This window comes from Dendrobates tinctorius, unplaced genomic scaffold (assembly GCF_039654945.1).
Source record: "Dendrobates tinctorius isolate UK_male_01 unplaced genomic scaffold, ASM3965494v1 ptg000116l, whole genome shotgun sequence".
NCBI classification, from domain to species: Eukaryota; Metazoa; Chordata; class Amphibia; order Anura; family Dendrobatidae; genus Dendrobates; species Dendrobates tinctorius.
This window is the reverse complement of record NW_027361784.1, coordinates 7157899-7185187: the sequence shown is the minus strand read 5'-3', so window position 1 is coordinate 7185187 and position 27289 is coordinate 7157899. Positions and strand designations below refer to the sequence as shown.

The following is a 27289-nucleotide window of genomic DNA, read 5'->3' as shown; positions in this document are numbered from 1 at the left end:
GCTACTACTTTGGTAAACACACGGGGAGCGACTGCCACCCCTAAGGGGAGGGCCGCATATTGGAAATGTTGGACTGACCCATCCAGCTGAACCGCCACTCTGAGAAACCGCTGATGAGCTGCATGAATGGGAATATGGTAGTAAGCGTCTTTTAAATCTAACACCTCCATAAAACAGTTTTGAAACAGTAATTTTATTGTTGATTTAATTGTCTCCATCTTAAACGGGCGTATGACCAGGAATTCGTTGAGGGATTTAAGGTTTATTATAGTCCTGAAGGACCCGTCTGGTTTGCGGACCAGGAACAGGGGGGAGTAAAACCCTTTCCCCGTTTCTCCCTCTGGGACCACCGTTAGGACCCTCTTACGGCAGAGATCATGCACCTCGGCCTCCAGGGCAGCTTGTTCTGGTGTGGAAGACCTGAGCAGGGTGACTTTAAATCGATCTTGGGGGACCCGGGCGAATTCTAGGCGTAGACCCGCAGCTATCACCCCCAGTATCCATTTAAAATTGGAAATCAAGGACCAGGCTGGGTAGAAGGCAGCTAATCTCCCCCCTACTTGAGCAACTAGTCATTGGGACGGTTTTTTAGTATCACGTGCTGGACCTTCTTGACGCCCCCCTCCTCCGAACATGGAACCTGTACCTCTCCTTTTGTCCTCCCATCTGCCCTGATCTCTGGACGGCCTTCTACAGAAATAGCCTTTCCTGGTAAAGGGACGTCTGTAAGAAGGATTCGGTAGACTGGGGAACTTCTTTTTATCATCCCCGGCTTTCTCTAAGAGTTCATCCAAGACTGGGCCAAACAGATATTCACCCTCACATGGAATGGAGCAGAGTCGTGATCTGGCCTGGATATCTCCCGGCCAGCATTTTAACCAAAGGGCCCTTCGAGCTGCGTTAGATAAACTCGCAGTTCTGGCTGCCATCCTCGCAGAGTCCGCTGAAGCATCAGCCAAAAAAGCTGCCGCACTTTGGATGATTGGCAGCGTTTTCCGGATAGAAGCTCTTGAGACTCCGTCCTTTAGTTGGGAATCCAATTGGTCTAGCCAGACCATCATGGATCTGGCCGTACATGTGGCAGCTATCGCTGGTCTTAGAGCACCTGCTGACATCTCCCAAGTTCCCTTCAAAAAGGAGTCTGCTTTCTTATCTAGCGGGTCTTTTAAGGAGGCCATGTCGTCGAAGGGAATGGAGGATTTTTTGGAGGCTTTGGCTACTGCTGCGTCCAGTTTAGGGGCCTTATCCCATCTGTTTACCACTGGGTCGTCAAACGGGTACCTCCGCTTGAAGGCCGGAGGTAAGGAGCCTCTTTTTTCAGGTCTCTTCCATTCCCTATCTATTAGGCTCTGGACCTTATCATTTAATGGAAAGGCCTTCAGCTTCCTGGGATCTAGACCCCCGAACATCACGTCCTGAGCTGAAAGTTCCGGTTTTGTGTCTGCTACCCCCATGGTGGACCTTATTGCTTTAACTAGCTTATCCATCTGGTCTAAGGGGAAGCAGAATCGACTCGAGTCTTCCTCCGAAGACGAAGTGGAGGCCGGGGAATCTGAAGAGTCATCGATCCTTAGGGCGGTCGAGGACTCTGAACCTGAGAAACTACATTCTCTTCCCCTAGAGGAATCCTTTTTAGATAGGGCCTTTATCTCTGTCCTGATTATGTCCCTCAGGCTTGTGGTGAAGTCCGGCGTTTCTTCCGCTACCTGTATGGACGGGAGGAGAGTGTAAGGGCCTGTCAATCTACCCCAGGGCCAATGTCCCCTTCCACCCCTACCGTTTGTCTCACGCATGGCTGACACAACTTTTTAGGGTGGCCGTCCGGCAAGGGGCAACTACAGAGAGAACATTCCCTGTGCTTCTGTTTTCCCATAGCTTTCCTCCCCTGCGAAAAAAACATAAGGGAACACTGCATCAGGGTACATTCACGGAGATCTCTTACCCATGCAGATGAGGCAGGTACTGGATCACGGAGGGAGGCAGGAGGGTCCTTTAGCCTGGAGGAACTTCTGTGGCTTTGTTCGCCCGTCCATTTCTTCTTCTGCTGGCCACTCGCATGTGGTTTCACTGTGGCCTGTTTCTGTGGGTGCTCCTGCACCTCGTCCAGCTGCTCTATGGGGGCTTCTGTCGGATCCATCGCTGGGCCTTCAGAAGCACCCCAGCAGCGTCACCTCCTGCCTTTTAAGGCCTCCTTGTCCAGGTCAGCAGGGTTCTGGCGCGCGCCTCCCACCCGGGACCCCCCCCGCAAGCTCCGGTCATCCCCCCCGCCCCCCGCCCAGTGCCGCCGTGCACACGCGGCGCGCGCCGTAAGCCGGCCGGCACCTGACTTCCGGTTTCGGCGTCTCCGGCCCCGCCCCCTCCGCGTCACTTCCGCCGCCCGTCTGAGGCCTGCGGGGGACGCGCAGAATGAGCCGGCACAGCGCCCCCAGCTCAGGCAAGGCCACAGCCCCCACGCGCGCCGACCTGCTCCCACCGACCGGGCGCCACCGCCGGCCCGGCCGGAAGAGAGCGGACCACGGGGAGAGCGCACCAGGAGGGGCCCGGGACATACATACCTCCTGGTGCAGCAATATGGAGACGGCTGTCCACCGGACCCCTGGCTCCACCTGCTCTCACCACCGTCGTGGTGACCTACCCGGCCTCACCGTGGCGCTTCCAGGGACCCGAGCTTGACCGCGGTAGGAGACCCCTCGCTACCTGGGTCGGTCAGCCGGCCTGGGAATCCTTCGGCGACTCCATGATGGACGATCTGAAGGAAGTCCCGTCCTCTAGGAACAGGAAACCAATTGATGCGTGGGAGAGGTGCCGCCCTTTTGTATCTGTAGGTTTCCTGTTCCTGAAGGGCGGATCCCCTCTCTCAGGTGGTGCTGTCATGGACGACCGAAGAAAAAAAAAAAAATCAAACCTACACACATTCAGTATCGCCGTGTTCAGAATCGCCCGATCAATAAAAAGAAAGGATTACCCCGACCGCTAAATGGCGTAGCTAGAAAAAAAAAAAGCAAAACACCAGAATTATGTTTTTTGGGTCACCGCAACATTGCAGCATTAAAGTGCAATAACGGGTGATCAAAAGCACGTATCTGCACAAAAGTGATATCATTAAAAACGTCAGCCCAGCCTGCAAAAAATAAGCCCTCACATGGCCATATTGATGGAAAAATAAAAAAAGTTATGGCTCTGGAAAGTAGGGGAGCGAAAAACGAAAACCAAAAAAAGCTCTGGGAGTTAAGGGGTTAAATTTACTGTAATGTGTTTCAGAGTAGAACCTACTGCTTCCTCAGGCATAACAGAAAAAGAAGCGCCTCCCTCTCCATGAAGGGGTCGGAGATGATGTTTAAAACACGTTATCACTAAATTTAAATGTGTTAACAAAGTGCATTAAAAAAAAAAATAGCAATTTTTTTTTTTTTACGCTCACGACTGAATAAACAGTTTATACATCGCCGCATACAATAGAATTAAATATTGTCAAAGGGTTGCAATTAAGACAATGGTGTGTAGACTAAATTAATAAATTCAATGTTACAATTATATATGTATTAATCTGCTACATTGTATTCTCAGTTTCATTTAATCCCCCTGGATCAACAGTAGATCATTTAAATATCCAATACGACTCCCAATTACTTTCTGGAATCTATTTGGTGCGGGTTCAGGAATTTGTCGCATTATGGTCAGCCGTGAGTTCGGTTATTACGTTTGTGCTCCATTATAAAGTGTCTTGATAAGCTTTGATTAATAATGCCATTATTGATGTTGTAGCTAAGCATATTAATTCTACATCTAATGGATTGTATTGCTCTCCCTAAGTTTTGAAGACTGCAGTCACATTCCAACAGATACTGTATTTTTCCGACTTTATGATGCACCCCAAATTTAGAGGAGTAAAATAGGCAAAAAAAACCCCAACAATTAGTTCGAAATTAGCTTACGGGATGGGGGATTGATCTCCCGGCAGTGGGATACAGGAAAATGGTGCCAGAGGCGGCACATACAAGGATTGAGATCTTGGCTTGTCCTTGAGCAAGCACAGGCATCAGTTTCCGGATACCCACCACCGGGCGATCAATGGCACCCGCCTCACACTGCCGTGACACACACTCCACCCAGCCCAGAGTCCGCAGTATCACCCCACATCCTGCCACCGCCAGCTTCCTGCAGCGGAAACCCAGGACCTCACACCCCCGACGCCTCCCCCGCAATAAGCCGTATTCAGACTATAACGATGTACCCACATTTTCCTTCCAAATTTGGGGGTGCGCATTATATACCGTATTTTGTAGACCATAACAAAGGATGTGCTGTGTAGACATAGTTGAAATATTGATTTTATTATTAATTTACCATTTGCTACATTGTATTCTCAACAGGATTGCCTGATTGTTACACAGAAAAAAAATTTATGATTGTAGTAATAAAACAAACCTGCAAGTGCATACAGACAAAGCCATGCACATTAAAAAAAAAAAAAAAAAAAAGGATGTGCGTGGCTATATGTCTGTATGCACTTGCAGGTTTGTATTGTTACAATTATTAAAATAATTTTTTTAGGCATATTTTTGTATTCAACCAAATGTTCTCCAGTTAAACAAGTTAAGTGATAAAATGTGCTTTAAACATCACATCCGGACCCTCCATAAGGGAGGAGGTGCTTCCTTTTCTGTTATGCCTGACGAAGCAGATGCTGCTCCAAAATTAATTGCAGTAAATGGGAAGATTTTTTTTACCCCCTGGTTTAACCCATTAGTGGCAGCGCCTGGGATCCACCGCATTCCTCTTTCCTTCACTTATTATATCCTCTCTCCATTTGATGCGAGTGCAGCAGCCATAATGTGAATATGCATCACTCCTTACGTAGTTGTACCGCACACAACCTGTTCAGGTGAGCAACCAGCCCTCCAACACCCATGGGTGTTTTACAAGGCACGCCCCTTGTGTTTTTTATATCTCTAGGAATTCAGTGATGTGTCACTTATCAGGCTGTGTGCCGTTTGCATACAATGAAAGTTTTATCACCAAGATATTACCACTGCTGGACTAGGTCTTACAAAATAGACCACACCCTCTCCTGTGATAAGCATCTTACTGTGAGCAGAGTGTACGCAGAGATGTGGTGTGGGCGGGGTTAGCTTCCTCAGCTCTGCTATATTGCTACATCTATGAACTATGATTGTGTCACAACTGCTGCACCCAGTAAGCCAAGCGATACATCACTGGGATCGGGGTCTCTGTCTCTACATTGTGCTTCACTCAGATGAAGTGGCAAAAACCCGCTGGTAGATTCGCTTTAATTTTGTTCAGAGGTGCATTTCAATTTTTTTTCTCCTTTTTTTGCTTTCAGCATCTAGCAAACACCACCTGTACTATTAAGAAAAAAAATATTTTTTCTTGTTCTTTATCCACAAGCCCCTCTCGTGCGAGCGTATGTACCGAAAGATACACAGGTTTTTAATGGAAATTTGCAGTGAAACTGTTGGCGATTTTAAAGAGTCATACTCGTGGAAAAGATGCATTTAAGGCATGCAAAGTTGGCAGCAGGATGGCTGCAGCCAGATGCACGGTAGAAAAGGTGTGGATTGACCCCAATACTCACAAGAGAAATGCTAGCGCTCGAGAGCTTTGTAAAACTGTATTAACCAGCAATGTATAAAGAAACCCTTGCGCACACGCACAGAGCCACTCGCATAAAAACAAGACATGCGACAATAAGGTAATATACATGTATTTATTTACTATATATATTTATACATATATTTATAGTTATATCACTATGACCTTATAGTACTTAAAATCCGTTACAGGATTAGTAATAGTCTTAAATCCACATAGACAATATTAGTGCTGTGGAAGACCGGGGGGGGGGGGGGGAGGGGGTGCAGATATATTTACATGTATCCTACATCAGACCTAGCAGGAGGAAAGCACTATATACAAAGAGAAAAGTGATGCCCTGTATTTCTATTCACATTCAGCGTTAGCAACGTATAGTAAGAACGTCTTCCCTTTATTACTGGAGCAGTACTAGGATTATTATATATATATATATATATATATATATATATATATATATATATTTTTTATTTGGAGGCTTTTTTCTTCCCTCTTTTTAGATAGCAGATAACGTAGGTTTACCTTTGACCGCCCCTTCCACCAATAGATATAATCCACAAAAGAATTTTATAGACATTGTTTGTGGCCCTTGAGAACAAAAGATCGGGCATGTTGCAGTTTAACAGGCCCAATCTTTTTTTTTTTTTTTTTTTTCTTCTCCCACTTATGACAAAAGAACACTTGACAAACATACAGATGGTAAATGGTTAGCTGGCTCTGCCTTCTTAGTTCACTAGGATCAAATCCTTTATCCCAGGCTCCTTCTACAGGGTGTGACCTGGTGATTTTAATTTTGGACAACCATTACATTGTCCCACAATGCAATGCACTGTTTCAATGAACTATTTCAGAGAGCAACCAGCAGAATTCTGAATACAGCTCTGGTGGTAAAGGAGCTATGACGTTTACCTTGGTATTATCCGGAGTTTCTCTACACACATAAAGCTAGTACAAAAGGTCTTGCAGCTATAGCAGCAGTCTGCACACGATGTGTCTTACCCTGTAACACTACCTGCTGTTGTACCCTTCATTAACACCTTATTCCTAGTGTTAATAATTGGCCAATATGGCACCCATAGGAACATAGGGAATGTGTTCCACCATATGAACGATGCAGTATGGGTACATTACCAATCTGTAATTCAGAATGTGTATGAAGATATACCGTATATACTTGTGTATAAGTCGAGATTTTCAGCACATTTTTTGTGCTGAATATGCCCCCTCGGCTTATACACGAGTCATTATGCAGAAATCAGCGGGGGATGGGGAGTGGCGGCAGGAGCCGGTGGCTGGGACATCATACTCACCCTCCTGGCCATCGCTGAGCGTCCCCTGCATCCTCCGTTGTCCCAGGGCTGGCAGCTTCTTCCTGTGTTGAGCGGTCACATGGTACCACTCAGTAAGGTAATGAATATGGAAGCAACTCCACTCCCATAGGCACGGCGTCCATATTCATGACCTTAATGAGCGGTACCACATGACTGCTCAACACAGGAAGAAGCTGCCAGCCCTGGGACAATGGAGGATGCAGGGGACGTTCAGCGATGGCACAGGAGGTTGTGCATGACGGAGGAGGATAGGGCAAGCACTGAGGACAGCGGAAGCACGGGGGAGCACAGAGGAGGATGGGGGGGGAACACAGAGGACAGGGAGCTGAGCCATACATAGAAGGATGGGACGGGGGAGCCGAGCAATGCATACTGGGAGGGGGGAGAGCCACACAGAGCAGGATAGGCATGAGGGGACAATGCATACCCGGCTTATACTAGAGTCAATAAGCTTACCCAGTTTTCTGTGGCAAAATTAGGGGGTCTCGGCTTATAATCGGGTCTGCTTATACTCGCGTATATACGGTAATCTACAGAAGAAGCTTAGTATATTAAAGGTTTTGTCAACTAGTAGTACAACCCCTCCTTAAACTAAATGTTCTGCCCCTATAACATAATATAGCCTATACTCGCGGTCCCGGGGCTGTGATGCGGTGGAATGACACGTGGTGTCGGTGCCTAATCAGCACTGGTGTCACCAGGAATCAGTTGCAGCCCAAACTTCAAGTACTATTTATCCGAAGGCGTAGATGTGATGGCAGCGGCGACTGGACGTCGGCATCACAAGACTGTATCACAGCTCCAGGAAGAGCGAGTGTTGACACCGCGGGAACAGTGTCGACACGGGAGGTGAGTATAGGCTTGATTATTTTATAGGGACCAAACATTTAGGTTAAGAAGGGGTTATCCTTGTACTAAACAACTCCTTTAAGATTTTAAATTCTGTTCATAAGGTCACTGTAGCATTCGGACCAGAGCACAACATTACCACAATTCCCAACAAATTCATTGAGGTGACAAGAACTTAAATCAGGGTTCTTCACAACTTGCAGGTGACCTGTGTTTATTGTCGAGCCCTAAATTTAAAGAAATTCTGTTTAAAAGACAATCTTTAATTTGCTCATTTCTTAATCCAACATTATAGCGGTCAGAGCTTCATTTTCCTGATACAGAGCTCCAAATTCCCTGCAGAGGTATGAATTTAAAAAGACAACATGCTGTCTTGCCTGTAGCCAACACTAGAGGGAGCTTGAGCTCCTTACCGAGCACAATGTATACAGTAAGCTCCCTCAGCTCCCTCTAGTGGTGACTGCAGGCAGCCAAAATGGAGCCATGTATCAAGAATATATAAGAAATTAATGAGCCCTGGATTCTAATCACTCACACACTTTGATGGTTAACATGGTAGAAGTTAAGGTTATAAAGTATTCAAATGCTAACAAATTTAACCCACTGCGCCCTGCCGGCGAAACACTTTCCAGCCTTTCCTGACAAAAAGATTGGCTTTATATGGCAGGAATTGTGACTGAAATGGATGAGGGAGGGGGGTGGGATAAATGATTGCCTGGTCATAAGGCCTATAAAGCCATTCCATTTGGCTTTAAAAAAAAAAAAAAAAGTTAAAGTGCTAGAAGCAAACCCGTCAAATGAACACATTTCTATAAGAACGACGCTACTTTTCAACATTAAATTTACAAGATAATATACAATATGTATCAAACAGCTGAGTTTTCAGCACAAAAATATATTTATATATATATATAACCCACTGTCACACTGAGAACGGCATGTTACTCGCAGAACACAGAATAAAATGCTTTGTCGTTGAACGTGTTTTGCTGAGCAGTTATTGCACAAAAAGGCTGATTTCTCTACAGAACGGCTACTGATATAGTCCAAGACTGGCGTTTTTTTTTTTTTTTCTTCTTTTATCCTCTTGAGGTCAGAAGACAGTTTGCATATTCCACAAGTAATACAAGTTACAACATTGTCTAATTACCGTCATACACGTCAACCATTTTGTCAGATCAGGTACTAGAAATGTACAACATATATGCACTCGATACAAAACTACGAGACTTTCCTGCTAATTCCCCTTCCCCCCTCCTGTACTTATATTATGTAAATGCCATTGGAGCCCACAATATGAACCTGAAATGATTTTCCAATGGCCATAGAAAAAGAAGAAAAAAAAAAAAAGAAAAAAAAAAAAAAACACCTCACGCTTCCAAAAGGGGTTAGTGACAGCCTCTGGCTTTTTTTTGATGTGGCACAGATGGCTGCCTGCCAAATATCCGAAGGTCTCGTGCGTGCCCGGCAGGTATTGTGCACCTGTCCTATTACTACAAATAGGATGCATGCATGAGACGGCAGTCGATGCCACGTCAGCTGATGCCATGTCCACAGCAACCCCCGAAGCAAGTGCTGTGTGATCCCTTTAAGTCCTATGTAAACCTTGAAACAAATTTTCTTTGAAATCCAGAGTGAGGAACACGTAGGTGTTTCAATGGGTTGTGATTAAAAAGTTACTCATGTTTAATGCCTACATGTAAACCTTTGTCTCCATGGCAACAGACTACAAACAAAAACACTGTAGTCTGATAACAGCAGCCAAGATACCACCTATCCCATAGTTCTTACTAACTTACATTTGATGGAAACCTCTAGGTCTGCCCTGGAGCTCTAGACACAAATGATGTGTTTCTATGGTATCGTCTTGCTAACATTCTAAAAATATAGGTTTGTTTGTAGTCTGTTACCATGGAGACAATGGCACTTGTCAGCATAGAATGACTGTTCAAACCAAGAACAGGTGCTTGTTGCACCCTAGGTGTTGCCAAACATTTAAGTGGACCTTCCCACCCCAATTTCTTTCTATCTCCGGGCTCTAGAATACCAGAATTATCAAACAAAGAAAATGAGTAGACAGAAGAAAGTCAAGTAGGTGGGAAGGTGCGCTTAAGTGACCGGCCTTGCTGTGATGCTTGGTTTGAACAGTTATTCTGTGCTGATAGACTCACATTGATGTCTACAGCAGACCATTGTGTCTTCATGGTAACAGACTGCAATAATTGTGCATAGTCTGGTCCTTCAGATATAGCCTTTTTTCTTACTTTACCACCTTAAAATTTGGTAGTCTAGCGAACTTATATCATCAGTCTGTCCCAGAGCTGTAGACACAAACTAATGTTTGGTACCATGGAGACACGAGAATAGACTACAAAGCAAATGCCGAGTAGTCTGGTCCTGCAGTCATATTGCCATCCAACCTCTTGTGCTTTAAAGAAGTCTATCAGCACAGGAGGACTATGCAATCCAAGCACAGGAGCTCAGTGCACCCTCGGCGTTACCATTTAAGTGCACCTTCCCACCTATTTCAGTTTTACCCCTCTATTTCCATCAGACCTTATAGACAGATGTGACTTTATACAACCAGTCAATGATGGAGACAGATGGAAAACAAATAGGTGGGAAGGTGCACTTAAAATTTTGGCCATGGAAACCGTGTACCGGGCACCTGTGCTTGGTCTGAACAGTCATTCTGTGCCGACAAGATCCTTTAATAACTTACATTGGAGAGCAAGATGACAAACTGGAAACAAAAGCGGTCTGGCCAGGTGCTTTAGACACAATAGAGTAAGAAATCTTTGCAAACGCGCTTCATTTTTGATGCATAAGACAAGGTTACAGGAGAGGATGATGGTTTATGAGATTTCGCCTTGGACATCTGCAGCTGTTTCACGACAGTACTGACGCTTGCTTGCGATAATGTGCTCTTTTCGTAGACCGGAGGGAGAGACAGAGAATTACAACATTCATCGGAACGTACAGTTACAGCTTCACCCAATAATCAGGTCTGAAAATAGATATAGCTAACGAAAAATAAAAAAGTAACTATGGGTAAATATTAACAAAAATACAAAATATATTAAAAGGGTATATATTAGTAAGCTGCGGTATACGGAGTCTCTCTCTTCTGTACAAGGGAGTGGGGTAGGTTGAAGAGATAAGTCGCTAGGGCTTATGTTCACATTTACTCGAAGGCCCAAATTTCAATGTCTTGAACAATGAAATCCTCTTTCTTAGAAAGCGTATCGTTATCAAACGTTTTACATGAGTGACTTCTTCCATGGTAAAGATCTCCGTCCAGCCACAAGGCAAATTCTCCTCTGCACAGGGAAAAAAAAAAAAAAAAAACACGGCTGAATGACAGCAGTAAATGCGGAAATAAAAATAATAGCATGTATACATCCAGATCTGGCAGAGCCAAAACTTGTCTTCTGGCATGCATTATTGTAAAACCTTGATGACTAAGGGTCAAATGTCAAGTTGAAGAACCATGTCCACCTTAAAAACCAATGTCATTTTGCTAGGATATGCGATTATAGGATCGGTGGGGGGTCGGAGGTTAGACCTCAGGGACCCCTACTGATCCAGAGAATTAAGAGATTGCAACTAGTGATGAGCGAGTATACTAGTTGCTCAGGTTTTCCAGAGCATGCCCGGGTGAAACAGAGTATCTTGGCATGCTCGAAGATTTAGTTTCTGTCGACGCAGCATGATTTGCTGCTGCTGGACAGGCTGAAAACATGTGGGGATTGCCTGTTTGTTAGGGAATTCCCACATGTATTCAGGCTGGCCAGCAGCCTCAAATCATGCAGCTGCGGCGACAGAAACAAGATCTCCGAGCACGCCAGAATACTCTGAGATCACCCGAGCAACGAGCATACTCGCTCATCATTAATTGCAACGCTTTGAAGGTTTTTGTCCATCACACCATGGTTATCCAACATTCATGGTCCAAGTACGGACAGCGATGTGTTTCCATAACTGAAAGAACAGCTTAGTTACTCACCGATAACGGTGTTTCTCGGAACCCATGACAGCACCACTGAGAGAGGGGGTCCGCCCATCAAGGACAGGAACCTACAGATAAAAAGGCGGCACCTCTCCTCCGCCCCCAGTTGGTTACAGAGCATCAGAGGGTCTCCCGGTTAGTTAACAACAAAAGTATATACATAACATTATAATATTGCATATTATGGAGAAGCCCCGTGTCTAACAAAAACACTTTACACACATTAACTCGTGCTCACCGCACACGTGAAGGGGGGGGGGGGGGGGGGGGGGGAAATAAGCGGGTGCTGTCATGGGTTCCGAGAAACACTGTTATCGGTGAGTAACTAAGCTATTCTCTCTCACCCATGACAGCACCACAGAGAGAATTTCAGAGATTGGTAGCTTAGGGAGGGACCACCGCCTCAAGGACCCTTCTCCCGAAGGTCAGGTCAGACAGAGGCTAGATCTAAACGATAGTGTCTGAAAAAGGTGGAAGGTGTTGACCAGGTGGACACCTTACAGATCTGTTCTATCGATACCTCTGATTTTTCTGCCCATGAGGTCGCCATTGCCCTTGTAGAGTGGGCTTTTAAACCCTCCGGGACGGTATTCCCACTGGATGAATACGCCAGGGCAATCGCATCCCTTATCCACCTTGCTAAGGTACTCTTGGATGCCTTGAGTCCCTTCCGAGGTCCCTGGGAACACACAAAGAGACCCTTCCTTCCTACATCCCTTGGTGGCCTCTAAGTACTGAACTAGGCACCTCTTAACGTCTAGGGTGTGGAATCTCTCCTCTCCCCTATTCCTGGGATTTGGGCAGAAGGAAGGAAGGACTACTTCTTGGGACCTATGGAAGTGTGACGCTACCTTTGGTAAATATGCCGGGTCAGGTTTCAATATGACTATCCTCTAGGATCTTAGTGAATGGTGGTATTGCTGAGAGAGCCTGAATATCGCTCACTCTGCGAGCGGATGTTAGGGCCACTAAGAGTACAGTCTTTAATGATAGGGTTTTTAAGGGTGCGGACTGGATGGGTTCAAATGGTGGCCCTGTTAGTGCAGATAACACTAGGTTTAGATCCCATGAAGGTAATTTCCTGGTGATTATTGGTCTAGACCTGGCTGCGGCTCTCATGAACCGTGCTACCCACGGGTTGCCTGCCACATGTTGGTTATAAAGGGCACCTAGAGCCGCGATCTGTACCTTCAATGTACTGGTCGCCAACCCCTGTTCTAGCCCCTTTTGCAGAAACTCAAGAATTTTTTCAACCTGAACTCCATCCTGAACCCTTGCCCCGGAGCTGGACAGAAATTTCCTCCAAGTTCTCCCGTAGGCCCTGGTTGTTATAGGCTTCCTACTTTTTTGTAGAGTGGAGATCAGATTTTCTGAACCCCCTTCCCATTAGCAGTGTCCTTTCAAATTCCATGCTGTTAAATGGAGGCTCACTGCTCGAGGGTGTAACACGGGACCTTGAGACAGAAGGCAGGGGAGATCTGGTAGAACCCAGGGGTCGGTTATTAAAAGTATTCTCAGCCAGGAGAACCAGGTTCTTTTTGGCCAGAACGGGGCTATCAGTATCATTCTTGCTCAGTCTTCTCTGACTTTCCTTATGACTGCTGGGATGAGAATGGGTGGCGGAAAAGCATACATCAGGCCCTGCGTCCATGGAAGCATAAATGCATCCAGGGGTTCCCCCTGGGGTTTAGGGAGCAGAAAGCTTTTACTTTCTTGTTTTTGTAGGCGGCAAACAGGTCCATGTCTGGGGTTCCCCACATTTTTACGATCTGTAGAAAAATGGACTGTTTTAGAACCTACTCCCCTTGATGTAGCTGGGTGCGACTCAGGAAGTCTGCTCTCTGGTTTTCTGCTCCCCATATGTATAGTGCAGAGAGGGATAGTAGGTTTTCCTCGGCTAACGTAAATATTTCGAAGGCTGTGTTCATTAGTGTCCGAGACCTGGTTCCCCCCTGATGGTTTATATAGGCCACCGTCACCCGATTGTCTGAAAATATCCAGACATGATGGCCCCTTAGTACCGGCAGAAAGTGTTAGGGCATAGTCTACTGCTAATAGTTCTTTTTGGTTCGAGGAGGCTTCTAGTTCCTGGGCTCCCCATTCTCCCTGAGCCACCCTGTTGCTCATATGTGCTCCCCATCCCTTGGGACAGGCATCCGTGGTGATTACGTGTGTGATTTTTATCACCCAGGGAACCCCCTTGGATAGGTTGTCTCTGTTCCCCCACCAAGCTAGGGAACGAATAGTTTTGGAGTCTAGTGTGACGTGACCCTCCAAGTGACTTCCTAATGCCAACTGGTTGGTCAATACATCCCATTGGAGATCTCTTGTATGTATCTGTGCCCACTGGACCGCTGGTAGGCAGGCGGAGAGGGACCCCAACAGGGACATTGCTTTCCTTAATGTCATGGAAGGGTTCTGTATTGCTCTTGCTACCATCTGAGCAATCCTTTCTTTTTTGTAGTCTGGGAGGTAAACACTCCTGGGTATTTGAATCCAGTGTCAGGCCTAGGAACTCCTGAACTTGTTTGGGCTCCAGCCTTGATTTTTTTAGGTTTAGGAGCCAGCCCAGGTCTTGTAGAGTGTTTATCACTCTGTCTCTCTGTTCCTGGCATCTTTGAGCCGAGTTGCTCGCAACTAAAAAGTCGTCCAAATATGGAACTATTAGGATATCTTGTTCTCTCAGATGCGCCATCATCTCTGCCCCTAGCTTCATGAAAACTCGCGGGGCTACCGAGATTCCAAACGGTAGGGCTCTGTACTGGAACTCTCTTACTTCGCCTCCTATGGAGACCGCCAGTCTGAGGCATTTCCGAGAGTCTTTGTAGATAGGGACGTGATAATACGCATCGCTGAGGTCTAATACTATCATGAAGCAATGTGGCGAGGGAATTTTGATGGTCGACTTGATCGACTCCATCTTGAATTTTTCGTTTTTGACATAATCGTTCAATCTCTTTAGATTTATTATTGTCCGGAAGGTACCGTCCGGTTTGGTTACTAGAAAGAGTGGCGAGAAGAATCCTCTGCCTCTCTCCTGCAGGGGAACCTCCTGGAGGACTCTTTTGTTCAATAGAGTTAAGACCTCTTTTTCGAGGGCTTCTTGTTCCATTAATCGATGATCTTAGTGGTGTTACCACATAATTTTGAGGGGGGAGGGAGAGAAAGTCTATCCTTAGCCCTGATCCTATCAGATTTAATAACCAGGGGGGTTGTTCGATATTTTTCTCCAGGCTGGGAAAAAAAAAAAAACTTAGTCTCCCTCCCACCCTGGGTAAACGGTCACTTGGGGGTTTTTTTGTCTCGGGACGAGTTACCGAAGAAGAAGCCCCTGTCCCTTCTCCTGTCGTCCCATTTTTGTTCTCTCGGAGGTCTCCTCTGAAAAAACCTCTTGTTCCGAAAGGACCTTTTAAAGCCTGTGGGGCCCGTAGGGCCTAAATTTGGGAATCCCTTCTTTTTGTCACCTGCCTTTTGGAGGATGTCATTCAATGTTTCACCAAAAAGGAATTTCCCTTCACAAGGGATGGCGCATAACTTCATTTTAGTCTGTAAGTCACCTGGCCAGCATTTAAGCCACAGCGTTCTACGAGCAGCGTTTGATAGAGCTGCCGCTTTGGAAGACAACCTTACTGAGTCAGCTGATGAGTCGGCTAAGAAAGCCGCAGCTCCTCTTATGACTGGGACGGATTCCAGGATTTTTTCCCTGGGTGTACCTTCCCTTATTTGCCTTTCTAATTGGTCCACCCATACCATGAGGGCTCTGGAGGTACAAGTTGCTGCTATTGCTGGCCTAAGGTTTCCTCCTACTGATTCCCAAGTACCTTTGAGGAAGGTGTCAGCTTTTTTATCTAACGGGTCCTTTAGAGTACCCATATCCTCAAAGGGGAGCGCAAATTTCTTCGAGGCTTTAGCAACCGCTACGTCTAGCTTGGGGGCTTTGTCCCAAGACGTGGATGCTTCCTCGTCAAATGGGTATTTCCTTTTTAGCGAAGGAACCGTGGAGTTCGTCCTATCTGGTCTCTCCCATTTTTTTTTATCAGGCCCTGTACGTTCTCGTTTAATGGGAATACTCTCCTCTTCTGGCCCAGTCCCCCGAACATTATGTCCTGGACTGATCTATCAGGCCGAGGGTCTGCTACCCTCATGGTTGATCTTACTGCCCTTACTAACGTGTCTACCTCCTCCAGGGGGAAACAATGACGACCCTCTGTCTCTCCATCCGAGGATGACGAGTCGGCGTCTGAAGTATGGGAGGTGACTTCCCCTGACGTTGAGGCCTTTGACTGAGATCCCACTACTGTGTCCCTTTTCCTCTTACTCCCTTTTTGTTTTAAGGATGAAAGGGCGCTCTGAACCTCCGAACAGATTACCGCTCTTAGATCTGAGGCGTAATCCGGGGTTTCCTCACAGAGTACCTCCTGTAAGCAGGAGTCGCAGAGTTTTTTTATCCCAGGAGGCTGGTAGTGGGCTTTTACAGGTGGAGCATTCCCTGTTCTTTATTTTTTCTTTCTTCTTTCCCTAATAAGGGAAAGAAGTCTATTAAAATGGGGAACATTCACGTAGCTCACTTACCCCATATGCGCGGCTGCAGGTACCGGTTTGGGAGGTGGATTCAGATCCCTCATGGGTTGATCCACGGAAGGTGATTTGCTCCTCACAGTCGACTTGCTGCACTGCGTGGAGTGGCTGCTGGACCGGCCCTCACGTCCGTCCTTTTCTTTTTGACGGCGGTGGCTGTGCTGCTGCTGCCTTGGCTGCTCCTCATGCTGGTCGCTGTCCTCCATGCTCACAGGACGCTTCCAGCAAGGAGCAGCTACAGCGTCCCATTTTTGAAATTTCCGGCTGTGACGTCACCTCCTCCTCCCAGCCTGCACCGCTGTCTCCCGGGGAGCGCGCATTGCGCCTGCGCCGACCGCAGGGACCCAGAATTTGTGGCATCATTTCCGGGGCAGCGCCATCTTGGTACACCTCTGTACCTCGGCGCTGCCCACGCGTGTACCGGTGTCCTCCAGCCCCATCCTCCTATCCGGAGCGGCGGCTCGGTCCTCCCCCGCCCGCTCACCCTGTACAGCCCCTCGGCAACAGCGGTGGCGGCTTCAGGCACCGACCCCGCCGCGACAGGGGGCTCCCCGCTGTCGAATTTGAGAACGGGACGGCCCTGGATTCCTTTTCCCGGTAAGCTGCTGCCGCTGCTGGTTCCACGGGTCACCCGTCAAGGACAGGAACCCAACTGGGGGCGGAGGAGAGGTGCAGCCTTTTTATCTGTAGGTTCCTGTCCTTGATGGGCGGACCCCCTCTCTCCGTGGTGCTGTCATGGGTGAGAGAGAAAGCATCAGACCTATCTAGTTCGGGTTGGGAGACCCACAGTCAGTGTTAAAAATAAGTCCCGATAGGACCAATGAACCGGTGACTAAACGCAATGTGAAGGCACCATAACTGATAAAAGATAAGAAAAGTCATTTACCCTCCTCCTCCAAATGCTAGGGAGTCCATATCTCCTTTGATGAAGAACATGTTATCACCTGTCCATTTAAAGACCTATGAAGAAAGACAAAAAGAAAAAAATAATTCAAGTTAATAAAGAGGTCTCTGCACCGAAATGCTAGTCACCACATCATGTGAATGACCAATGCCACGGGGCACAGACTTTCATTAAACCTGGTATGGCATTACTTAATTATAGTATTTTTCACTGGAATTCTGTGCAGAGATGAAAGACGACCCCCTTGGTGACCACACAACCAGACATTAGACATGATCACAGGGTATGCTTCAATGAAAGCATTGACGTTATGGTTGTGGAAACAAACTTGTCGGCCCCAAACTCTTCCTCTCCTCTATATGAAGTGTTCTGTGAAGGACCTTATAGTTTCATAATAATCCAGTTTCTTACTATATGGGAGAACATATAATGCTGCAACATTACTGACATGTGAAACCCTCCGCTCCTCCAGTCATCCCCGGCTGGTCTTCATTTGCCATCTTGAAGCCATAATGTGCAGTACCAGCAAATCACCATCCTCAGCGGTGATGCCCACATGGATGCCCTGTCATGGCGTCAAGTCTGGCAATTTTGCTTGGCTCACCTCTTGTTATATCCTAGCGATATGCCATTCCTTCCCACTAGTCTACATTATTTTCCATATTCCAATAGAACGCCAAACATAAAAAAAAAATGGATTGGAAGCCAGAAGTGCAGACTGAACATTTCCAGAGCAGGAGTCCCCTGAATATCACGATACATCTACACCAGCCATGATGAAGATACTGGCTCTAATCACGGCTGATGAAGAGTCGTGATGGAGACATATTGGCTGGGTACACAACCACCAGCTCCATGACGAGCCATGGAATACCGCACACACACGTTGCCCTTGGTCTGACTATTATCTCCCAATAACTTTCACTGCTCCAGACACAGTGCAAACTAACACAACCTAGATAAAGGGGTCTTCCCATCTGATGACTACAATGACCCCAGAAAAAGAAAAACTCACCTTAAATTCAGGGCAGAAAGTGAACAAGAACGTTTCCCCGGTGCCATAGAAACAATCGCTTATTTTAAACGGTTCAGAAGCCAAAGCCCCAAAAATCTGAAAAAATGAACATTAGAGACTTTTTTTTTTTTTGGGTAGAAAAAGGTGTAAACAGTTAATTACAATCCTTTATTAATATTTCTGGTCACAGTAACTGGTGACGTCTCTACGAGTATTGGACGGACGTGAAAATCTAATATTCTGACATTTTTTTCAATGTTCAGGCAAAAAACCAAATGTGAAAACTCAGATCATAAACATTTCATAATTTAATCTTATAGTTTACTCTATTTTACACATCCACTCTATTGAGTCGCTAATTGGCGGCATAATTAAGGAAATTTTATTGCTATCTAGTCAACATCTTCTGTAAATTAATGTGGAGGAGGACTAAATCATTTAATAAAGAATTTAGCCACAAGAGGCACAAATTTCGCAAATACTGGGGTCCAATTCAAAGTGTTTTCGGTAGAATTCTGGTGGAAAATGTTCCACAAAAAAATTATTTTACGACTTTAGGCCTGTCCCTCCAAAATGGGCAGAATGGGTTGTTTCAAAACAAACATCTAGTTCTTCAAAACTTACACCAGACACTTACTTCAGTCTCTGCATAAAGTAACATTTCTGGAAACCACCAGTTGTGAGATGCGCCCAATTCATTAAGTAAAATAAAGGATGGAATCTCCAGCGCTGGACTTCAGTTAAAAATTAATCATTTATTATAAATTATTAAAATCGGACAGAAAAAAGTATGAATAAGGACATACAGGCAGATGGGGTCTCTGGTGGTCTCCAACCAACGCGTTTCGACCTAGAAGGTCTTACTCATGGTTGGAACCATGAGTAAGACCTTCTAGGTCGAAACGCGTTGGTTAGAGACCACCAGAGACCCCATCTGCCTGTATGTCCTTATTCATACTTTTTTCTGTCCGATTTTAATAATTTATAATAAATGATGAATTTTTAACTGAAGTCCAGCGCTGGAGATTCCATCCTTTATTTTGCTTCAGTCAACGCCCTTGATCAAGGTGACTCCGTGCGCAGGAAGATTATGGATCGCAACTGAGACTGGTGAGCTGACCTCCCCTTATTTTCCCTATCCTTCTACAACAATTCATTAAGTGGTGAACGTCGCTTAATAAATTAGGCAAATCTTACTCCTGCACGCTCATCATAAGGCATACGAATGCCAAGTCTTCATGATTCAGGACTTTACAAAACTGAATGCTTCTGCCCCGCAATAAGATGAACATTTAGTTTGTGTGAATACATTGCCTTTTTTAGGCCATAGAAGAACTGTCCATTATCTGCTGCGTTTTCCCACAGGTGGTATATAGTGAGTGGTGGCTGTAGCACGTCCCCGCGACAGACAGCCGGCCCTAATGCTGAGCTGCTGTCAGTCAGGGTCAGGGGCGCGGTTACAGCCGCCGTTCTCTATGACAAACTACACCGGTGCCGCCACCGTGACTGAAAGCCAAACGGGGCCAGGAGGAATAAAGCTAGTTTCCTCCTGGCAGAGGGGCTCTCAGTGCCGGCGCTGCACGTTGCAAGAGCGCTATTAACCAGCAGATTATACCCATAATTGTATGTTAATAGCATTATTTTACATGACCAGATCTCTTTAAGGTCACAGTAAAGATAGGCCAGGGAAAAAAAAAAAAAAAACTAAAGTGAATTAAACGCTAGTCAGGCATGGGACCTACCACTCCATTCACAAGGAACTTCCGTTATGTTCCTAGCGGGTGAAACCTTACTGATCAAACCTTTGTGTCTTACATAAAACAATGACTGCACCACAACCAACGTCCCCCCATTAAACACACAAGACTGACCTGAGCATCGCTGTCCTTAATCACCAGGAGCACAGGAGTGTCTAACCCCAGCATAGTCCTGTACAGAGTCTTCAGGCTCATCCCATGCTTCGCAGTACTGTACACAAGCGTCCATGGATAGCCGATCGTCCGAGGAGGAAGGTGCTTCGTCAGCTGTTGTTGGAGTTAAACACAGAGTCAGGATTAAAAATAGGCAATAGTCTAGTCCAGGGCTACGAGCGGCACGAGAACGAACATCACAGCCAATAATGGTGGTCATCTCATAGTCCTCCTGACAATAGGCAGAAAGCAGTCCCTCCACTTTCATCATTAGTCATAACTGGCAGAGAAACAGGATTTGACCAAAAATGACTGTGCACCCCTGGCCTGGGACATGGCCAGACACCTCCACTTTATTTGCCATGAGAATTTCCTAGCGATACGCCATAATATTCCAGGAAACGAATACCCCAAGCGAGGCATAATCACTGAGGTCTCATAGCCTCGTGCTCCTAAGACTTATTATTTCCCCCTAGGTAGTGGGCCAATTATGGACACGGCATTTGTCGGCCAGCTGCTCCGGCTGACAAATTACATTTTTCCTCAGTGACGTCACAGGCTTTATCCATAGTAGGGCACGGCCCTCGCCCCCAAATACTCGCAGTACCCGCCTCGTTACACATGGTTGTGTCACTATGAGCACAATGTACATGCAGCATGGTTATCAGCACAGACAATACGGGCAGCAGCGCGCTCGACAGTCTGTCCTGGCTACATCAATAGCACCTTTTCTATCTGATCCACTTGCAGGAGCTGACTGGGGTCGCTGAGGTTGGGTCTGAACGCTTCGGGCTCCAGGTCCGTCTTGATGCTTGTAGTTTGCTTGGAGTTCACGTCCTCCCTTGTTGTAATCTTTGGAAGAGATTGAGAGAAATCAATGAAATGTGCGCGGAGACCGTCCACCGGAGAGGGAGGGATCAGTCTGTGCATTTCAGAGCCATTGCCATGAGCCTGTACTCTGCCTTTCCCCCAAATGTCATACATTGTCCTGTCCTCCCAACCAGCGCCTTAATAAATGTAGTTACCTGCTCTTCCTAGGAGTGAATCTGTACATACATTGTGGTACTACCCATGCCCCATCTTTCCTCTGCCCACCGTGTCACTTAAATAGATGTATTTTTGCTCTCTATAGCTGACGGCTTAAGGAGTTAACTGTGAACCAGTTAGTGAGCTTGCTCGGATAAGAGCCTTTAAAACTAACTGCCATTTTTAGCTCCTATCAGGTCGTTTGAAAGCGGAGCCAACTTTTGATGCGATCACAAACTGGCAGAGGAGCTCAGAAAGGGACCGATAATGTGCCTGGAGGAACAGAGAAGTCCGTAAAAGCCAGAAAACATTGAAATATCTTTAATGAAGTCCAATTGAAAAAAAAAAAAGTTTTAGCCCAAAAAGGTACATGGAAAAGAAAAATGCCTCCACCCATCCTTTAAGATGCTCTTTGTGCATAAGGCACAGCTTCAGCTCCTGTCAGTGAAGATCCTTTATGCCTCGGGGACCAGCCATTGCTCTTCTATGCACATGCCAGAAAAGAGGCAGGCAGGCAATGGTCCTACATATTGGCCACTGGAAACTGACTTTTTGGCTCCTTATTACTTCTATGAAACTCCCACTGCCATAAAAACAAGCTTGTTGGCGGCAGCCTTGAATGACTTCTTAAGTGTCCGGCATTTTGTTAAAGGGGCTGTCCGGGAGATCTTTTACATTGATGGTCTATTAGGATAAGTCCTCAATATCGGATTAATGGTGGTGCACCACCCCAACAGATTAGACATTCGGCGGCGGTCGATAGTACTTAATTGCGGAACTGTACAGCTCTATACTGCATACTGGCTATAAACTGCACATTTGCCCCCTATTGGAACCAGTATGTGCAGTACCCGGCCCGATCAATATATAGTTGACGGACCTGTGCAGCTCCACAGCTGAGCGCTTCCGGACACCGCCGGCACAGGCTGATTGGTGGGGGTGATGGGTGATGCACCTTCATAGATCAAATACTGTAAGGATCGGCCATCGAGACTTTTACATTGAACAACCCCTTTAAATCCTGCACTAAAGTGCAAAATTGAATCAATGGCTCTTGGGTGTTTTGGGATGGAAGCCGTTTTCCAAATGCTCAACTATGGGTTGTATCAAGTTCTGCAGATCGGCTCCACTAAAGTGGATGGAGTGGGGCTGCAGTAACACAAACCCTCCGCACCAGTGGAAGCCACCGTGTTTTGGAGGTTGAATACATTAAATACTCGGGCATCTTCTTACTAAAGTGCAATGTGCTCTGAAATACACCACACTGGTAGAGAGCATTTACATCCTCACTCCACATGCAAAAAAAAAAAAAAAAAAAAAAAAAAAAGAAGAGGTCCTAATGGGAACAAACCATCCCAGTAAATGGATATTACCGCTGAATGTGGGAGAAGTTTGGAATCAAATCTGTATAAAAAGACCAAGAAGTAACAAATAAAATAAAAACATAGAAAATCGAAGTCACACGCACAACACAAACTCATGACAACTCACAAACTTTCACATCAAGTTGCAAAACTTCCTACTAACATTCACATCTAAAAACTGGGGAATCTGTGGGTCAGCAGCAGCCGTGAAAAACAAGTCCGTGCTAAATTGTATATATGGTAAGTGGGCAGTAAGGGAAGACCCTCACAGCGAGACCCCTCACAATAATGATCAGCTCAGCGAGGTTATTACTAGAACGTCCCTTTTGGCCAAGGTGTTCTCTGCCTCAGGGGATCAGGTGGAGCAGAATTATTTCCGCAGCTGCCCACTTACTGCATATAAGCAGAGGACAACTTGCTGCCGCCTTACACCAAATGTGGCAAGGGAAGAGAGACTTATGGGATTGTCAGGCTATAAAAGAATGATGTTAAACTTCCTAAAAGTTACACAACTTATTAATACACTTCAAGTCTGAGTTGTGTCTCCTTCGTCAGCTATAGGCTGCAGTGGTGGCAGGTCCTCTTCTGGATTTAGTGTTTCCGGTGAGCACATCATCGGAGCAGGGTGTGTGAAGGGGGCTGGCTAGCTGTTGGGTTCAGTAGCCAAGCAAGACCCTTTCATTGCTTTACATCACCTGTGAGGGAGAAGGGGGCTGGCGTGGCTATTAAAACAAGCAGTCAGCCAGGCCACTCCACATTCTGATCTCATGAGTGAAACAAGAAATTTGATAGACCAGAAAATGAGCGACAGTTACCTTGGAGCCTGTAGCTGAAGACTGGGGCACCATTCAAACCTATAATATAATGCATCAGCAAGTATTTACACCTGGAAAGTAGTGGAATGGCTGTCCAGGTGCTTGACCCACAATAAAAATGACACCTTTTCACTTTTTCTTTGTAGAGATCTGTGTGAAAAGCCACATGCAAAGTTAGGCTGGAAGGTGTGTGCTTGGGAGAAGTACAAGTGCACTGACACGACCCCAGTGCACTTCCAGAATCCTTTGCATAACAGATCTCTACAAAAAGAAAAAAAAAAAGTATTTATTGGCAGGGTGGGGGACAAGAGGCTACCCAGCAATTCAGTATGTAAAAATGTGTTGACAGGTTCCCTTTAAGGACTTTTAAATCTCAGGGAAACAGTCATACATTTTTTTTTCTCCATTTTATTATTTTTTTTTTTTAAATTTACAGTGCTTTTTCTTGCTACAGTAATGACCAAAGTGTAATGGCGCACAATCAACTAAAGAGAAAGGGAAAAAAAAGCCTTTAACAAGTTATTGAACATCCTCTGTGTATCAGTTGTGCCCATAGATGCTACAAACATAATAAGGCCGGTGTTTGAATTGTGAGAAACTAGGACGAGTGTCGCACGTCAATACCCGGCATTGCCACCGACACTCGGATCAGAGCGTTCATCTGCATAGAGACACATTGACGTGCGAGTTTCGTCCGAGTTTCTCGCAAGTCTGACCCCGGCCTAAGACATGTAAAGTTTCTACAGTTTGGTAAAGTTTATGTAACAATGAGTGCCCTGTGCCTCCTCTCCAGACTTCCTATATATGACAAATCAACTTTTTTTTTTTCTCAAGCCACGTTTGATCACATCGGGCAGCAACAAAGACGCACATGTCAAAAAATTCATCTGACGTTTCGGATTCCTACAATTGTGCCTGCCATAAAGAGATGTCCAGGTCGTAGATTTGACGAGGAATTGGCTCTATTTAAGGAGACAAGCTGTGTATGGAATGGAGACGACTTAGGAATGCTCCATCGGGGGAAGAAAAATGCAAAATTAGCCTTCTCCTCGGATAAACGGGAACCTATTTGTGGCATCTATTGGAGGCAGCTTTCCTTTAAGTTAAAGGGAACCTGTTGGGTGATTGGCAGGATTTAAACTCTGTTTCGGAGATAACATATTTTGAAAATTAGGCATGAGACAAGAGACTAGACCGGCTACACCTCTGGCCGGCTCCTCCAGCACTGCTAGAGGTGACTGACAGGTCACTCCCTTGCGTGTACATATGGAAAGACCTATAGTCAATTACTTGCTGCGCCGCTGGAAGGAGCCATCAGTGGCAGACTAGTATTCTGTTTCGCCACGTTTCCGAGTCAGGTTTTCAAAGTACATTATCTATGAAACGCCGAAACGTTTTACCTACCTGGCCCCAAATCGTACAACTGGGCTGCGATTCGTGCCGCACGCCAGTTTGGGCAGCATGAAATTGCCTGACAGGTTTACTTTAACCCCTGTCTCATGAGAGCCAACATCTATGCTCCCCCCCCCCCCCCCCAATGGAGCATTGCCAACAAGATTTGAACATTTACTTACAGAATAGCTAGTTATCTTCAATGGGGGACACTAGCAATATTTTTGGTTCAAAATTGTTAACCTTCCCAGGCCAACCATAAGACATTTTAGAATTTTTATCTTTTAGGTGATTTTACAAAAAAAAGGTTAAAAAAAAAACAAAAAAAAAAAAACACACAATAGAACTTCATGAAAAAAATATGGTGTCGCTATGACCCATGAGGACTGTTGATGAGCAAGCGTGCTCGTATAAGGAGTTATCGGAGCATGCTTGGGTGCTAACCAAGTGTCTTTGGGGTGCCCGATAAAAGTGTCCCGAGTGCCCGCAGCTGCATGTCGTAACACGCAATCCCTGTATGTGTGGCGGCTGTTGAACAGAAGCAAGTCATGCAGCCACGGGGACTCAAACATATTTTTCGAGGACATCGAAAACACTCGGTTAGAGCAGGAGCATGCTCTGACAACACCTTAACCGAGCTTGTTCGCTCATCACTAATGAGGACTTTTTTCCTCCCATATATGATAAAAAAAAGTATTCATAAAGCTTCTTTATTACAAAAAGTGAGAAAAATATATTTGTATTTTTGAGCTCCGCAAGTATAATAAATACCCAAAAGATTGGCTGTAATGAAGGCAGATTGCCCAGGCTGGAGACAAAGCGGGGTACATATGGCCGGTTACCACATTCAACATAAAATCAACAGGGCGGGGCATCCAGAGAGGGCAGGACACAGAGGACGGCCTCAGCACAACCTGCCCAAAAAACGCCACAAAAGGTGATGACCTGCTGCAACAAAACACCATTAATACATAGTTCTATATAGAACATTTTCCATCGATCATTAGTCCACACCCCGGGATTTTGAGAATTTGATGTACAAGTCGTTATTGTGAAGATGAGACTGGAGACATTAGGACATTATGCTTTATACAGGACACACACATTAAAAAACACAGAGACACACCACACGGACAACACACAACATGTGGAGAAAAAAAACAAACACTGCAAAAAGCAAAACAGTGAACAGAGAGAGAAAATAGATCCGGCCTCCGTTTACAGCAACGCTAAAATCCGCAAAAGTGCAAATACAGAGGAGTACGATTGCAAACTGGATACACGTCTAACATTTAGCCTTTTCCTAAATAAAAAAAAAAAAAAAATTAGGACTGCGCACTGTGGAGCGCTTTCTGTAAAGGGTTAATCCAATCAGTGATAATCACTAGGCATCAATGGGATTGATGAGAGACATGAGTGCAAAACACAAGTCAGACCCAAGTCTTTCCACCAGCACAACTGTGATGAGAAGGAGTTTGCATGGAGTATGCGACTGTTCTCCTTAGGGGCAGAGCTACCCCAAAACACTCAAAAACGACGAATGGTTTGGAAAACACTTACTAGACTCTTCTATGGTGAAATCTACTTGCTTTTTTTAAATTTTTTTATTAAAGGGAATCTGTCAGCAAGTTTTTGCTACCTCATCTGAGAGCAGCGTAATGTAGGCAAAAAAGCTGAATCCAACGATGTATCACTTAGATTTCTGGGTGCAGCAGTTCTGACACAATCAGAGCTTTTAGATTTAGAATGAAGCAGAGCTGAGAAAGCCAACCCCGCCCCACACCACATAACTCCGCCCACACCAGGATCTCAAAGCACATAGTCCATAGACAGTGAGCTGCCTATCACAGGAGGGGGCGTGTCGGGCTAGTCCGGCAATGTTAATCTGCTAGTGATAAATTCTTTAGTTAGTAAACAGCATGGACTTTGACAAGTGACACATCCCTGAATTCTGCGTTTCAGCTTCTATCTCCAGAATACTTAGCAAAAACCTGCTGAGAGATTCCCTTTCATTGGGATGTCACTTCTTTGAAGCTGAACCTGATGAAGTTTACTCTAAATTAGGCATTATCCAAAACAGAAGGCAACAAAAAAAATAATGCTTCAGGAAAAGAAAAACCTCCTCCAAAAACAGCAGCGTTTCAAGAGGATGCCGCTTAAAAAACTTGCCGCTTTCAAGTACCTTAGAAAAAAATAAAATGATCAGTGAGGGTCGTAGGACTTCCTAGAATCCAAAAAATATTGACAGAGTTACAAAGCCGCTTTTAATTTCTGTAGAGCCATCAAACGGATGTGACCCGGCCGTTTTATGGCAACACAGGAGCATCACTGCAGTAAGGAGCAAATCAGTTTCGCAACCTCTTAATTTCCACAATCAGAGGCTTGCTCCCCCACCATCAAAAAGTGATGGCATATTCTAGCGTTATTGGATATGGAAATACCCTTTTTTAACTCCTATAAAACAGTTTGGCACCCATGCTCAA

General features: G+C 45.6%; 1 protein-coding gene across 3 annotated transcripts in view; it reads right to left on the bottom strand.

Moving 5' to 3' along the window:
• Nucleotides 1-5714: 5714 nt before the first annotated feature.
• OXR1 (oxidation resistance 1) overlaps nucleotides 5715-27289 on the bottom strand; it is a 559470-nt gene continuing 537895 nt past the window's right edge. For all 3 annotated transcript variants that reach the window (XM_073590175.1, XM_073590176.1, XM_073590177.1), the window contains 5 exons: nucleotides 20936-21061; nucleotides 20171-20323; nucleotides 18300-18395; nucleotides 17267-17340; nucleotides 5715-11113 (listed from right to left, as the gene is read on the bottom strand). In XM_073590175.1, coding sequence (XP_073446276.1) covers nucleotides 10978-11113; nucleotides 17267-17340; nucleotides 18300-18395; nucleotides 20171-20323; nucleotides 20936-21061 — 585 coding nt within the window. In that variant the 3' untranslated portion in view covers nucleotides 5715-10977. The remainder of the gene's footprint in view (nucleotides 11114-17266; nucleotides 17341-18299; nucleotides 18396-20170; nucleotides 20324-20935; nucleotides 21062-27289) is intronic.